This window comes from Trematomus bernacchii, unplaced genomic scaffold (assembly GCF_902827165.1).
Source record: "Trematomus bernacchii unplaced genomic scaffold, fTreBer1.1, whole genome shotgun sequence".
NCBI classification, from domain to species: Eukaryota; Metazoa; Chordata; class Actinopteri; order Perciformes; family Nototheniidae; genus Trematomus; species Trematomus bernacchii.
The window spans coordinates 15,216-30,000 of record NW_022987753.1 but is presented as its reverse complement, the minus strand read 5'-3'; the positions used below and the strand labels follow the sequence as shown (position 1 = coordinate 30,000).

Below are 14,785 nucleotides of genomic sequence, written 5' to 3'. Positions count from 1 at the left end.
TATGAGTCCTTAACCCTGACATGAGTCAGCATTATGAGTCCTGACATGAGTCAGCATTATGAGTCCTAACACCCTGACGTGAGTCAGCATTATGAGTCCTGACATGAGTCAGCATTATGAGTCCTAACCCTGACATGAGTCAGCATTATGAGTCCTAACCCTGACATGAGTCAGCATTATGAGTCCAAACCCTGACATGAGTCAGCATTATGAGTCCTAAACCATGACATGAGTCAGCATTATGAGTCCTTAACCCTGACATGAGTCAGCATTATGAGTCCTAACACCCTGACGTGAGTCAGCATTATGAGTCCTGACATGAGTCAGCATTATGAGTCCTAAACCCTGACATGAGTCAGCATTATGAGTCCTAACACCCTGACGTGAGTCAGCATTATGAGTCCTAAACCCTGACATGAGTCAGCATTATGAGTCCTAACCCTGACATGAGTCAGCATTATGAGTCCTAAACCCTGACATGAGTCAGCATTATGAGTCCTTAACCCTGACATGAGTCAGCATTATGAGTCCTAACATGACACGAGTCAGCGTTATGAGTCCTGACATGAGTCAGCGTTATGAGTCCTAACATGACACGAGTCAGCGTTATGAGTCCTAACATGACACGAGTCAGCATTATGAGTCCTAACATGACACGAGTCAGCATTATGAGTCCTAACCCTGACATGAGTCAGCATTATGGGTCCTAACCCTGACATGAGTCAGCATTATGAGTCCTAAACCCTGACATGAGTTAGCATTATGAGTCCTTAACCCTGACATGAGTCAGCATTATGAGTCCTAACACCCTGACGTGAGTCAGCATTATGAGTCCTGACATGAGTCAGCATTATGAGTCCTAAACCCTGACATGAGTCAGCATTATGAGTCCTAACACCCTGACGTGAGTCAGCATTATGAGTCCTTAACCCTGACATGAGTCAGCATTATGAGTCCTAACACCCTGACGTGAGTCAGCATTATGAGTCCTTAACCCTGACATGAGTCAGCGTTATGAGTCCTGACATGAGTCAGCATTATGAGTCCTAACATGAGAAGAGTCAGCGTTATGAGTCCTGACATGAGAAGAGTCAGCATTATGAGTCCTAACATGAGACGAGTCAGCATTATGAGTCCTAACATGAGAAGAGTCAGCATTATGAGTCCTAAACCCTGACATGAGTCAGCATTATGAGTCCTAACACCCTGACGTGAGTCAGCATTATGAGTCCTAATCCTGACATGAGTCAGCATTATGAGTCCTAACCCTGACATGAGTCAGCATTATGGGTCCTAACCCTGACATGAGTCAGCATTATGAGTCCTTAACCCTGACATGAGTCAGCATTATGAGTCCTTAACCCTGACGTGAGTCAGCATTATGAGTCCTAACACCCTGACGTGAGTCAGCATTATGAGTCCTAAACCCTGACATGAGTCAGCATTATGAGTCCTAACACCCTGACGTGAGTCAGCATTATGAGTCCTTAACCCTGACATGAGTCAGCATTATGAGTCCTGACATGAGTCAGCATTATGAGTCCTAACACCCTGACGTGAGTCAGCATTATGAGTCCTGACATGAGTCAGCATTATGAGTCCTAACCCTGACATGAGTCAGCATTATGAGTCCTAACCCTGACATGAGTCAGCATTATGAGTCCAAACCCTGACATGAGTCAGCATTATGAGTCCTAAACCCTGACATGAGTCAGCATTATGAGTCCTTAACCCTGACATGAGTCAGCATTATGAGTCCTAACACCCTGACGTGAGTCAGCATTATGAGTCCTGACATGAGTCAGCATTATGAGTCCTAAACCCTGACATGAGTCAGCATTATGAGTCCTAACACCCTGACGTGAGTCAGCATTATGAGTCCTAAACCCTGACATGAGTCAGCATTATGAGTCCTAACCCTGACATGAGTCAGCATTATGAGTCCTAACCCTGACATGAGTCAGCATTATGAGTCCTAAACCCTGACATGAGTCAGCATTATGAGTCCTTAACCCTGACATGAGTCAGCATTATGAGTCCTAACACCCTGACGTGAGTCAGCGTTATGAGTCCTGACATGAGTCAGCATTATGAGTCCTAAACCCTGACATGAGTCAGCATTATGAGTCCTAACACCCTGACGTGAGTCAGCATTATGAGTCCTAATCCTGACATGAGTCAGCATTATGAGTCCTAACCCTGACATGAGTCAGCATTATGGGTCCTAACCCTGACATGAGTCAGCATTATGAGTCCTAAACCCTGACATGAGTTAGCATTATGAGTCCTTAACCCTGACATGAGTCAGCATTATGAGTCCTAACACCCTGACGTGAGTCAGCATTATGAGTCCTGACATGAGTCAGCATTATGAGTCCTAAACCCTGACATGAGTCAGCATTATGAGTCCTAACACCCTGACGTGAGTCAGCATTATGAGTCCTTAACCCTGACATGAGTCAGCATTATGAGTCCTAACACCCTGACGTGAGTCAGCATTATGAGTCCTTAACCCTGACATGAGTCAGCATTATGAGTCCTGACATGAGTCAGCATTATGAGTCCTAACACCCTGACGCGAGTCAGCATTATGAGTCCTGACATGAGTCAGCATTATGAGTCCTAACACCCTGACGTGAGTCAGCATTATGAGTCCTGACATGAGTCAGCATTATGAGTCCTAAACCCTGACATGAGTCAGCATTATGAGTCCTAACACCCTGACGTGAGTCAGCATTATGAGTCCTAAACCCTGACATGAGTCAGCATTATGAGTCCTAAACCCTGACATGAGTCAGCATTATGAGTCCTAACACCCTGACGTGAGTCAGCATTATGAGTCCTGACATGAGTCAGCATTATGAGTCCTAACACCCTGACGTGAGTCAGCATTATGAGTCCTTAACCCTGACATGAGTCAGCATTATGAGTCCTGACATGAGTCAGCATTATGAGTCCTAACATCCTGACGTGAGTCAGCATTATGAGTCAGCATTATGAGTCCTAACCCTGACATGAGTCAGCATTATGAGTCCTAACACCCTGACGTGAGTCAGCATTATGAGTCCTTAACCCTGACATGAGTCAGCATTATGAGTCCTAACACCCTGACGTGAGTCAGCATTATGAGTCCTAACACCCTGACGTGAGTCAGCATTATGAGTCCTTAACCCTGACATGAGTCAGCATTATGAGTCCTAACCCTGACATGAGTCAGCATTATGAGTCCTAACACCCTGACGTGAGTCAGCATTATGAGTCCTTAACCCTGACATGAGTCAGCATTATGAGTCCTAACACCCTGACGTGAGTCAGCATTATGAGTCCTGACATGAGTCAGCATTATGAGTCCTAACACCCTGACGTGAGTCAGCATTATGAGTCCTGACATGAGTCAGCATTATGAGTCCTAACCCTGACATGAGTCAGCATTATGAGTCCTAAACCCTGACATGAGTCAGCATTATGAGTCCTTAACCCTGACATGAGTCAGCATTATGAGTCCTAACACCCTAACGTGAGTCAGCGTTATGAGTCCTGACATGAGTCAGCATTATGAGTCCTAAACCCTGACATGAGTCAGCATTATGAGTCCTAACACCCTGACGTGAGTCAGCATTATGAGTCCTAATCCTGACATGAGTCAGCATTATGAGTCCTAACCCTGACATGAGTCAGCATTATGGGTCCTAACCCTGACATGAGTCAGCATTATGAGTCCTAAACCCTGACATGAGTTAGCATTATGAGTCCTTAACCCTGACATGAGTCAGCATTATGAGTCCTAACACCCTGACGTGAGTCATCATTATGAGTCCTGACATGAGTCAGCATTATGAGTCCTAAACCCTGACATGAGTCAGCATTATGAGTCCTAACACCCTGACGTGAGTCAGCATTATGAGTCCTAAACCCTGACATGAGTCAGCATTATGAGTCCTAAACCCTGACATGAGTCAGCATTATGAGTCCTAACACCCTGACGTGAGTCAGCATTATGAGTCCTGACATGAGTCAGCATTATGAGTCCTAACACCCTGACGTGAGTCAGCATTATGAGTCCTTAACCCTGACATGAGTCAGCATTATGAGTCCTGACATGAGTCAGCATTATGAGTCCTAACATCCTGACGTGAGTCAGCATTATGAGTCAGCATTATGAGTCCTAACCCTGACATGAGTCAGCATTATGAGTCCTAACACCCTGACGTGAGTCAGCATTATGAGTCCTTAACCCTGACATGAGTCAGCATTATGAGTCCTAACACCCTGACGTGAGTCAGCATTATGAGTCCTTAACCCTGACATGAGTCAGCATTATGAGTCCTAACACCCTGACGTGAGTCAGCATTATGAGTCCTTAACCCTGACATGAGTCAGCATTATGAGTCCTGACATGAGTCAGCATTATGAGTCCTAACACCCTGACGCGAGTCAGCATTATGAGTCCTGACATGAGTCAGCATTATGAGTCCTAACACCCTGACGTGAGTCAGCATTATGAGTCCTGACATGAGTCAGCATTATGGGTCCTAAACCCTGACATGAGTCAGCATTATGAGTCCTAACACCCTGACGTGAGTCAGCATTATGAGTCCTAAACCCTGACATGAGTCAGCATTATGAGTACTAAACCCTGACATGAGTCAGCATTATGAGTCCTAACACCCTGACGTGAGTCAGCATTATGAGTCCTGACATGAGTCAGCATTATGAGTCCTAACACCCTGACGTGAGTCAGCATTATGAGTCCTTAACCCTGACATGAGTCAGCATTATGAGTCCTGACATGAGTCAGCATTATGAGTCCTAACATCCTGACGTGAGTCAGCATTATGAGTCAGCATTATGAGTCCTAACCCTGACATGAGTCAGCATTATGAGTCCTAACCCTGACATGAGTCAGCATTATGAGTCCTAACACCCTGACGTGAGTCAGCATTATGAGTCCTTAACCCTGACATGAGTCAGCATTATGAGTCCTAACACCCTGACGTGAGTCAGCATTATGAGTCCTTAACCCTGACATGAGTCAGCATTATGAGTCCTAACACCCTGACGTGAGTCAGCATTATGAGTCCTTAACCCTGACATGAGTCAGCATTATGAGTCCTGACATGAGTCAGCATTATGAGTCCTAACACCCTGACGCGAGTCAGCATTATGAGTCCTGACATGAGTCAGCATTATGAGTCCTAACACCCTGACGTGAGTCAGCATTATGAGTCCTGACATGAGTCAGCATTATGAGTCCTAAACCCTGACATGAGTCAGCATTATGAGTCCTAACACCCTGACGTGAGTCAGCATTATGAGTCCTAAACCCTGACATGAGTCAGCATTATGAGTCCTAACACCCTGACGTGAGTCAGCATTATGAGTCCTAACACCCTGACGTGAGTCAGCATTATGAGTCCTGACATGAGTCAGCATTATGAGTCCTAACACCCTGACGTGAGTCAGCATTATGAGTCCTTAACCCTGACATGAGTCAGCATTATGAGTCCTGACATGAGTCAGCATTATGAGTCCTAACATCCTGACGTGAGTCAGCATTATGAGTCCTAACCCTGACATGAGTCAGCATTATGAGTCCTAACCCTGACATGAGTCAGCATTATGAGTCCTAACACCCTGACGTGAGTCAGCATTATGAGTCCTTAACCCTGACATGAGTCAGCATTATGAGTCCTAACACCCTGACGTGAGTCAGCATTATGAGTCCTTAACCCTGACATGAGTCAGCATTATGAGTCCTAACCCTGACATGAGTCAGCATTATGAGTCCTAACACCCTGACGTGAGTCAGCATTATGAGTCCTTAACCCTGACATGAGTCAGCATTATGAGTCCTAACACCCTGACGTGAGTCAGCATTATGAGTCCTTAACCCTGACATGAGTCAGCATTATGAGTCCTAACACCCTGACGTGAGTCAGCATTATGAGTCCTTAACCCTGACATGAGTCAGCATTATGAGTCCTGACATGAGTCAGCATTATGAGTCCTAACACCCTGACGTGAGTCAGCATTATGAGTCCTGACATGAGTCAGCATTATGAGTCCTAACACCCTGACGTGAGTCAGCATTATGAGTCCTGACATGAGTCAGCATTATGAGTCCTAACACCCTGACGTGAGTCAGCATTATGAGTCCTTAACCCTGACATGAGTCAGCATTATGAGTCCTAACCCTGACATGAGTCAGCATTATGAGTCCTAACACCCTAACGTGAGTCAGCATTATGAGTCCTTAACCCTGACATGAGTCAGCATTATGAGTCCTAACACCCTGACGTGAGTCAGCATTATGAGTCCTAACCCTGACATGAGTCAGCATTATGAGTCCTAACACCCTGACGTGAGTCAGCATTATGAGTCCTTAACCCTGACATGAGTCAGCATTATGAGTCCTAACACCCTGACGTGAGTCAGCATTATGAGTCCTTAACCCTGACATGAGTCAGCATTATGAGTCCTAACACCCTGACGTGAGTCAGCATTATGAGTCCTTAACCCTGACATGAGTCAGCATTATGAGTCCTGACATGAGTCAGCATTATGAGTCCTAACACCCTGACGTGAGTCAGCATTATGAGTCCTGACATGAGTCAGCATTATGAGTCCTAACACCCTGACGTGAGTCAGCATTATGAGTCCTGACATGAGTCAGCATTATGAGTCCTAACACCCTGACGTGAGTCAGCATTATGAGTCCTTAACCCTGACATGAGTCAGCATTATGAGTCCTAACCCTGACATGAGTCAGCATTATGAGTCCTAACACCCTAACGTGAGTCAGCATTATGAGTCCTTAACCCTGACATGAGTCAGCATTATGAGTCCTAACACCCTGACGTGAGTCAGCATTATGAGTCCTTAACCCTGACATGAGTCAGCATTATGAGTCCTAACACCCTGACGTGAGTCAGCATTATGAGTCCTTAACCCTGACATGAGTCAGCATTATGAGTCCTGACATGAGTCAGCATTATGAGTCCTAACACCCTGACGTGAGTCAGCATTATGAGTCCTGACATGAGTCAGCATTATGAGTCCTAACACCCTGACGTGAGTCAGCATTATGAGTCCTGCTGTATGAACTTGCCTCTCCTTGACAGCAGGAATGTGGATCTTCTTCCTCTGCACGGCGTCCTGAGAGTCGAACTCTAACCTCTTGTTGCCGGGCGGATCAGAGGGGGACTCTAACCTCTTGTTGCCGGGCCGATCAGAGGGGGATCTCTTGTTGCCGTGCCGATCAGAGGGCGTTTCCTCTCCGCTCAGATTGCCGTTTAACTTCATTTTCTGCCGGTCCAGTTCGATCTGCCTCCATTTCTGCATCAATGCGGCTCCAACCTCGTATCTGCTGGGTCTCAGGCTCTGGTCCTGGTTCTGGTTCAGGCTCTGGTCCTGGTTCTGGTTCAGGTTCAGGTTCCTGGGGGTGGACTTCACGACGGAGGTTATCACCAGGCGTCCGTCAGCCAGGCGTCTGGGAGGAGTGCACGGAGAACACTCGATGGGTTTGAAGTGGTTCAGCTCCTCCGAGATGCTATCGTTGCTATCGGGGCTAACGGAGCGTTCTGGAGGGATGGGGGGGGAGGAGGACGGGAGGAGGACGGGTCGCCATGGCAACCGCCTGTCAGAGGGGGGGGGGGCCGATGAGCAGCGACTGTTCTCCGACGCGAGGAGGATCCCTGCTGTGAAGCTGTGGCTCACCTGAGGAGAGACAGGAGAGACACGTGAGATCAGATATATGAACACCTGAGAGACAGAGTCCAGAGAAGGCACCCTGCCAAACTGAAAACAGGGAAACCGACGGGCAAAAGCACAGAAAAAGGGGCCGAAGTCATGACAGTAGACGTGGGCGAAGGATTGGGATTATTAGGGTCTGAGACCAGAGGAATCCCATTGGACCAGAGAGATGCTGCCTTCAGGGACCAACACAGAAACACCACATCCTGCAGGACTCTATATATTATATTATTATTATTTGAGGTACATGTGTGCTACGTACTCTGTCCATGAGGGGGGGCTGGAGAGCCTTCAGCTTCCCTGCTCGGTCCTCCAGAGGGTCGCTGCAGCTCTGACTCCTCTGAGCACCACTGAAGAAGAAACGCACGTCAGCTGGTCAGTAATGATAATAATACCAATAATAATAACAATAACAACAACAGTAGTTCTCTGACCCCATGCAGGCTGCAGAGTGTTTGGTCTTCCGGATGAAGGCGGAGATGTTCCTGATCTTCCGGCTCAGCGGCTCCTCGTTCTCAGAGTCAGACAGAACTCCCTGTGACAAAATAAACAATACTTTTTTTCAATTTCACTTTTGTCTCAAAACTTCTAAATGTTCACTTTTTGGAAAATTTGTTTTTTTCGGAATACGGTGCGTTCACTGACCGCAGTAAAGTGGCAGAGATACGGTGCGTTCACTGACCGCAGTAAAGTGGCAGAGATACGGTGCGTTCACTGACCGCAGTAAAGCGGCAGAGATACGGTGCGTTCACTGACCGCAGTAAAGTGGCAGAGATACGGTGCGTTCACTGACCGCAGTAAAGTGGCAGAGATACGGTGCGTTCACTGACCGCAGTAAAGCGGCAGAGATACGGTGCGTTCACTGACCGCAGTAAAGCGGAAGAGATACGGTGCGTTCACTGACCGCAGTAAAGCGGAAGAGATACGGTGCGTTCACTGACCGCAGTAAAGCGGCAGAGATACGGTGCGTTCACTGACCGCAGTAAAGCGGAAGAGATACGGTGCGTTCACTGACCGCAGTAAAGCGGCAGAGATACGGTGCGTTCACTGACCGCAGTAGAGCGGACTCACCTTGTGTTTCCCGCTCGCTCCAGATGAAACGTCACTACATTTTGGGATCAGAACCGGAGACGCAAACAACTCTGAGGAGAGAAAACAACAAAGATCAGCTGTTAAAACAACAACAACAACAACAGACATATTTATAAATATAACACAGGAGGGAAAAACAATGAATATAAACACCAGAAATATATAAGTATCTGTAAAATACACAATATAAAATACTGAGCTCCTCTTTCACAGTTCATTCAAACACAGAATATAAACATGTTCAACACGCACATCTTCGTCAGCTGAGACGCACTACACCTTCAGCAAGCCCGGAGCGAAAACTTTGCATGGCTTTGCTAAATGCTAGGTCGATAGCAAACAAAACGTTCCTGCTAAACGACCTCTTCACCTCTCGTGAACTGGATTTTATGTTCCTGACGGAGACCTGGGTCCACGCTGGCGAGTATACACCGTTCTCTGAACTTCTTCCTCCTGACTGTACATTCTTCAGCTCCCCCCGTGCCACTGGCCATGGTGGGGGCATAGCATCAGTGTTTAGAGCTAGCCTCCAATGCTTCACCCTGTAACTAGCTATGCTAGCTTTGAGTTGCAGCTTTTTGAACTGAACCCGGCCTCGCCTATACTCTGCGCAGTCGTGTATCGTCCGCCAAAGTGCAATAAGGATTTCATAAATGACTTTTCTGACTTTCTGTCCGGGATCATGGTGAAATATGATCGTGTTTTGATCTCCGGAGACTTCAATGTCCATGTGTGTTGCGAGTCCAAACCTCTGGTTAGGGACTTTTTAAATCTCCTTGATTCCTTTGGTCTCGTTCAGTCCGTGGCCCAACACACGGAAAAGGACACACTTTGGACTTAGTATTATCGTTTGGACTGTCTGTATCTGTGGATGAAATATGTGCAGCAACGCGTATCTCAGACCATTTACCGGTTCTGTTTACAACCTACATCCCTTCCGCAGGAGTCGAATCACGTGCCCCGGCGCGTCGTCTGCGTTCGATTAACCCCTTGACTGCCTCACAGTTCTCTGATGTTTTTAATGCTTCTCCGATCTGTAAATTAGATGTGAACTGTGCTTTTAATGCTGATGAGCTTATCTCCATGTTTGACTCGACATGTACACTAATACTGGATTCTGTTGCTCCTTTTACGCTTAGACGCACCAAAGTTCTCTCAGAGCCGTGGCTCAATGACTGTACTCGTGCTCTCAGACGCGCTTGCAGGCGTGCAGAGAGAAAATGGAAAAAGGATAAACTCCATGTCTCCCTAGAAATCCTTCGTGCTTGCCTTTCTGACTACCAGACGGCAGTCAAAGCAGCCAAAACAGAGCACATTTCTCTGCTAATCTCCAAAAACAGCCATAAACCTCAGGTTCTTTTTAATGTCCTCAACTCGATCATTAATCCCTGTGATGTTTCTTCTATTGTCCCATCGACTACTCTCTGTGATAAGTTTCTTAAATTTTTTATTGAAAAAGTATCTGCTCTTAGGCTAGCCCACACTAGTGCTACCCCAGATCCTGCTCCCTCTCTGTGCCCTGCTGTCCTCGACCACTTTGAGCCTGTATCCCTCTCTTCTCTCTCGGATGTAGTCAAGCACCTGCGGCCGGCAAACTGCACCTCAGACAGCATTCCCTCTCGCCTTCTCAGAGATGTTTTTGATTCAGTTGGAGCAAGTATTTTATTACTTTTAAACACCTCTCTTACCTCAGGATGTGTCCCAGCTGCCTTCAAACATGCCGTGGTTAAGCCACTACTTAAAAAGAAAAATCTCGACCCCTCCATTCTCGCAAATTTTAGGCCCATCTCCCAGCTGCCTTTTTTATCTAAAGCCCTGGAGCGAGTAGTCTACGCCCAGCTGCAGTCTTTTTTAACCACGCATGGAATCCATGAAAAGTTTCAGTCTGGCTTCAAACCCATGCACAGCACTGAAACAGCCCTTTGAAGAGTTTTTAATGATCTGCTCCTAGCCGCCGACTCAGGTAGCCCAGCTGTCTTGGTGCTGTTAGACCTGACAGCTGCCTTTGACACTGTGGACCATAGCATCCTGCTGTCACGGCTTGAACAGTCCGCTGGCATCACAGGCTCTGCCCTTGCATGGTTCAGGTCCTACCTGACAGACCGTAGCTTCTCGGTGCAGCTAGGTGCCTTCTCCTCTGCCAAAGCCCCTCTTACCTGTGGGGTTTCCCAAGGCTCGATTCTGGGCCCCATCCTTTTCCTACTGTACATACTGCCCCTAGGTTCAATTCTCACAAAACATAATATTCCCTTCCACTGCTACGCCGACGATGTACAGATCTATCTGCCTCTCAAAGCAAATGTCAAACACTCACTACAGCAGTTGATGGACTGCTTAACAGAGATAAAATCCTGGCTGAGCAAAAACTTTCTCAACCTCAACGAGAGCAAGACTGAGGTCATCTTTTTTGGACCCCAACCTCCAGCCTCTCCGGTTGATATTCTGGGCTCTATAAAAAAAAACATCCTCCCCTCGGTCATGAACCTTGGAGTGACATTCACCAGCACTTTTAAATTCGACAAGCAGGTCAGCACCGTAGTAAAATCCTGCTTTTTTAAAATAAGACTATTGGCCAAAACCAAGTCGTATTTATCTTTTAAAGACTTAGAAAGGGTTATTAACGCCTTTGTAACCTCGAGACTGGACTATTGCAACGCTCTGTATGTGGGTATGGACCAGGCCTCAATCAAACGCTTACAGCTAGTCCAAAACGCTGCTGCACGTTTGCTGACTGGCCACAAAAAGCGTGACCACATCACCCCAATTCTGGCCTCACTACACTGGCTTCCAGTTCGGTTCAGAATTGATTTTAAAATCCTTTTATTTGTTTTTAAAGCCCTAAATGGGCTGGCTCCGGCCTATATAGCTGAACTCCTCCAGCGCTACACCCCAGCCAGAGCTTTAAGGTCTGCTGACCAGCTGCTGCTGGTAGTGCCCAAGACCAGGCTCAAAACCCGAGGGCACCGAGCCTTCTCAGCAGCTGGCCCGAGGCTCTGGAACACTCTGCCCCTCCATGTGAGGTCGGCCCAGACCCTAGGGGGTTTTAAATCTACACTAAAAACACACTTCTTCTCTCTGGCCTTCTAGTTAGAGCGGAGCACGACTCCTGACTTTTCCCTGTGTTTTATTTTTATTTTGTTTTTAAGATATATCTGTTGTAATTTATTGTCGTTTATTGTGATTTGTAGTAATGTGTTTTTATTACATGTACAGCACTTTGGCTCGACCAAAAATCGCTTTTAAATGTGCTTTATAAATAAAACCTGATTTGATTTGAAAAAATATATTTAAAAATAACGGTGGACCTCCATGGGACCTTATTTCTGAAAAGTTATGTATTGAAGTCAATGGAGAGAGAAAGATTATCTTTTGATCCCGTTTGAATTGAGCCACGAATTACACATCTGATGTTTGTCAATTTAAAAGATAATTTTACAAGTCAAAAAAATAAAAATATGTCGTAAAACTGTGAAGTAACACTTTTTGTGTGTGAAACCGCTCAATGAACTCCATCTCCCGTCTCGCACCACACACCCAGACGGCCGTCACGTTGGCACATTTCACTTCTTTCTTTCAGAATGAGGCGGAAAGTATTAAAAGAGGTGAAAATCACTCCAAGTCTGGGCATGTTGAGAGCTGTACATACACACAAGGGGAGTTAGTCGGTTCCTAAGAGCCAGCATGCGGGACCGGGACTCTGGGATTTGTAGTCTTTCTAGTTGCGTATTTTTCATAGTCTTATATTTCAACAGTTTTACGACAAACTGTGACTTTTTTGACTTGGAAATTATTTTTTAAGATTGACAAACATCATATGTGTAATTCGTGGCACAATTCAAACGGGATCGAAAGATAATCTTTCTCTCCCCATTGACTTCAATGCATAATTTTTCCTAAATAAGGTCCCATGGGTCCCACCGGAAGGGGAGGGACTTCGCCTTTCTATTAATAAGTAGTACTGTAGTATTTAGGCTCCTCCTACAGCAGTACATGTCGGGGCAAGTCCTCACCCCTAGATTCCACCGGGTCCGGCTGCGCCGCGGCGCTCACGGCGATCGCGGCCACTCTAGTCATTAGCCGCGTTCACACCAAGTACTTTGCCGTACTTAGTGCCCCGGCACTTATGACCCCAGGGCACTTAGTACAGATCGCGTTCACACCGGAATAAATTCCCTGAGGGAAGATTACGCAAATGAGCCGCTGACGTCACTTCTTCTTCTTCTGCTTTGGGTTTACTGGCAGGCTGCAAACAACTTCACGGCGTATACTGCCACCCGGAGTCCCCGGCAGGAAGTCCCCGGAGTTGGGGAAGGCTTCAGTAGAAGCTGCTGGGACTCCCCGGTGGGCCTAAGCCCAGGCCCACCCATAACGCTGCGGCTGCTCCATAGTCTTTCAAGTAGGAGGAGAAATGCCAGCGTTCTCCTCCGGTTTACAGGCACTGTGTAAATTATATATATAGAATAATTATGATGATGAATGCATTTCTTTACCACTAAAATACAGCAACACGTCTTTGATTCATGTCGTTTATAACTGGAATATTACAGTTATTATTAACTTTGTCTGTACAAAGTAGCCTGTCCAGGAAATATGCCCAAATCAACAAAACCTGCGAGCCGGCAGGCAAGACGCTCCGCTTCTGAAATGCTTCTGAAACGCTTCTGAAACGCGCCTGGTAGGGTATGACGCCGGAGGAGGCCGGAACAAAACCGCGGCGCAGACGGACCCGGTGGAATCTAGGGGTCAGTGTCACTACCCGATCGGTCCACCTGCCCGATCGGTACTGCGCATGTGCGAGATGGTCCGCCATATTGGAGAACTACATACGGCTATCATACTGAATAAATATTTACTCTGAATGTATGCAAAAATGTATAGCATATAGCTGTCTAACAGAAGTTAAATCCATGTCCCACTTATTCTGACAATGTACTTAACCCCAAATAAAATAACCCAATAAAAAGAGTTGTTAAATAATAGTGAAGTCACGTTGTAATAACAATAATTCATCTCTGTCAGTTATTTTTCTGCTTTGCCAAAAGCCACTGTGTCAACTGTCCTATCAGAGTTGCCGTATGTAGTTGTCCAATATGGCGGACCATCTCGCACATGCGCAGTACCGATCGGGCAGGTGGACCGATCGGGTAGTGACAGTCAGAAAGCAGAGCTCATCACTCACCTGACCGTGACTAAACATACTTTAACCTGCAGCTTTACACATGGATATGAAATATAAGAAAAAAGCATCTATGTCATATACATGTCATATACATATATATATATGGCATAGAAAGAGCTGGGAAGTAACTAAGTACTTTACTCAAGTACTTAAATACAATTTAACAAGACCCGAGTACTTCTACTTTTACTTAAGATCCTAAATATCTGAGTACTTGTACCTGAGAACTTGTACCTAAAGATGTGAGTACTTGTACCTGAGTACTTGTACCTGAGAACTTGTACCTAAAGATGTGAGTACTTGTACCTATAGATGTGAGTACTTGTTTACCCGGGAAACTCTCTCCCCTCTGTGATCACTAGCTGTTTCTCTCCGGGTTGTCGATACTATAAACGGACTCTATAACGCATTTTACCCCCCGGACCCGGAGGTGATTCAGCGGACTGTGAGCTGATGTCTACCCGGGAAAGAGCTCACCTCTCCGGCTGTCTCTCCTCCTGTCTCTCGCCTCTCTGGACCGGTTCCTCCCGACCGCCGCCATGTTGCTGTCTCTCCGCTCACAACATACCCTAAACCCGGAAGTGAAAGAGCGCTGAAGCAGATCCTCCTGGTGGTAGTTTTTATTATTATTTACTCAAGAACATATCTAGTAAACATCATATATGTTGTATACACACAAGATCACATCAAGGGTAGAGATATAAAGTAATAACCACTAAAATGTTCTAAAATATTAATCTAGAAGGTCTCCCTCCATCATCT

The 14,785-nt window shown here is 46.3% G+C and overlaps 1 protein-coding gene across 1 annotated transcript in view; it reads right to left on the bottom strand.

Moving 5' to 3' along the window:
• Window positions 1–14,769, bottom strand: part of rnf169 (ring finger protein 169) — a 16,511-nt gene extending 1,742 nt beyond the window's left edge. Inside the window, exons 1-5 of the mRNA XM_034148262.1 lie at window positions 14,501–14,769; window positions 8,824–8,894; window positions 8,187–8,287; window positions 8,015–8,102; window positions 7,109–7,716 (exon numbers count right to left, since the gene is read on the bottom strand). Coding sequence (XP_034004153.1) covers window positions 7,109–7,716; window positions 8,015–8,102; window positions 8,187–8,287; window positions 8,824–8,894; window positions 14,501–14,564 — 932 coding nt within the window. The 5' untranslated portion in view covers window positions 14,565–14,769. The remainder of the gene's footprint in view (window positions 1–7,108; window positions 7,717–8,014; window positions 8,103–8,186; window positions 8,288–8,823; window positions 8,895–14,500) is intronic.
• Window positions 14,770–14,785: the final 16 nt, after the last annotated feature.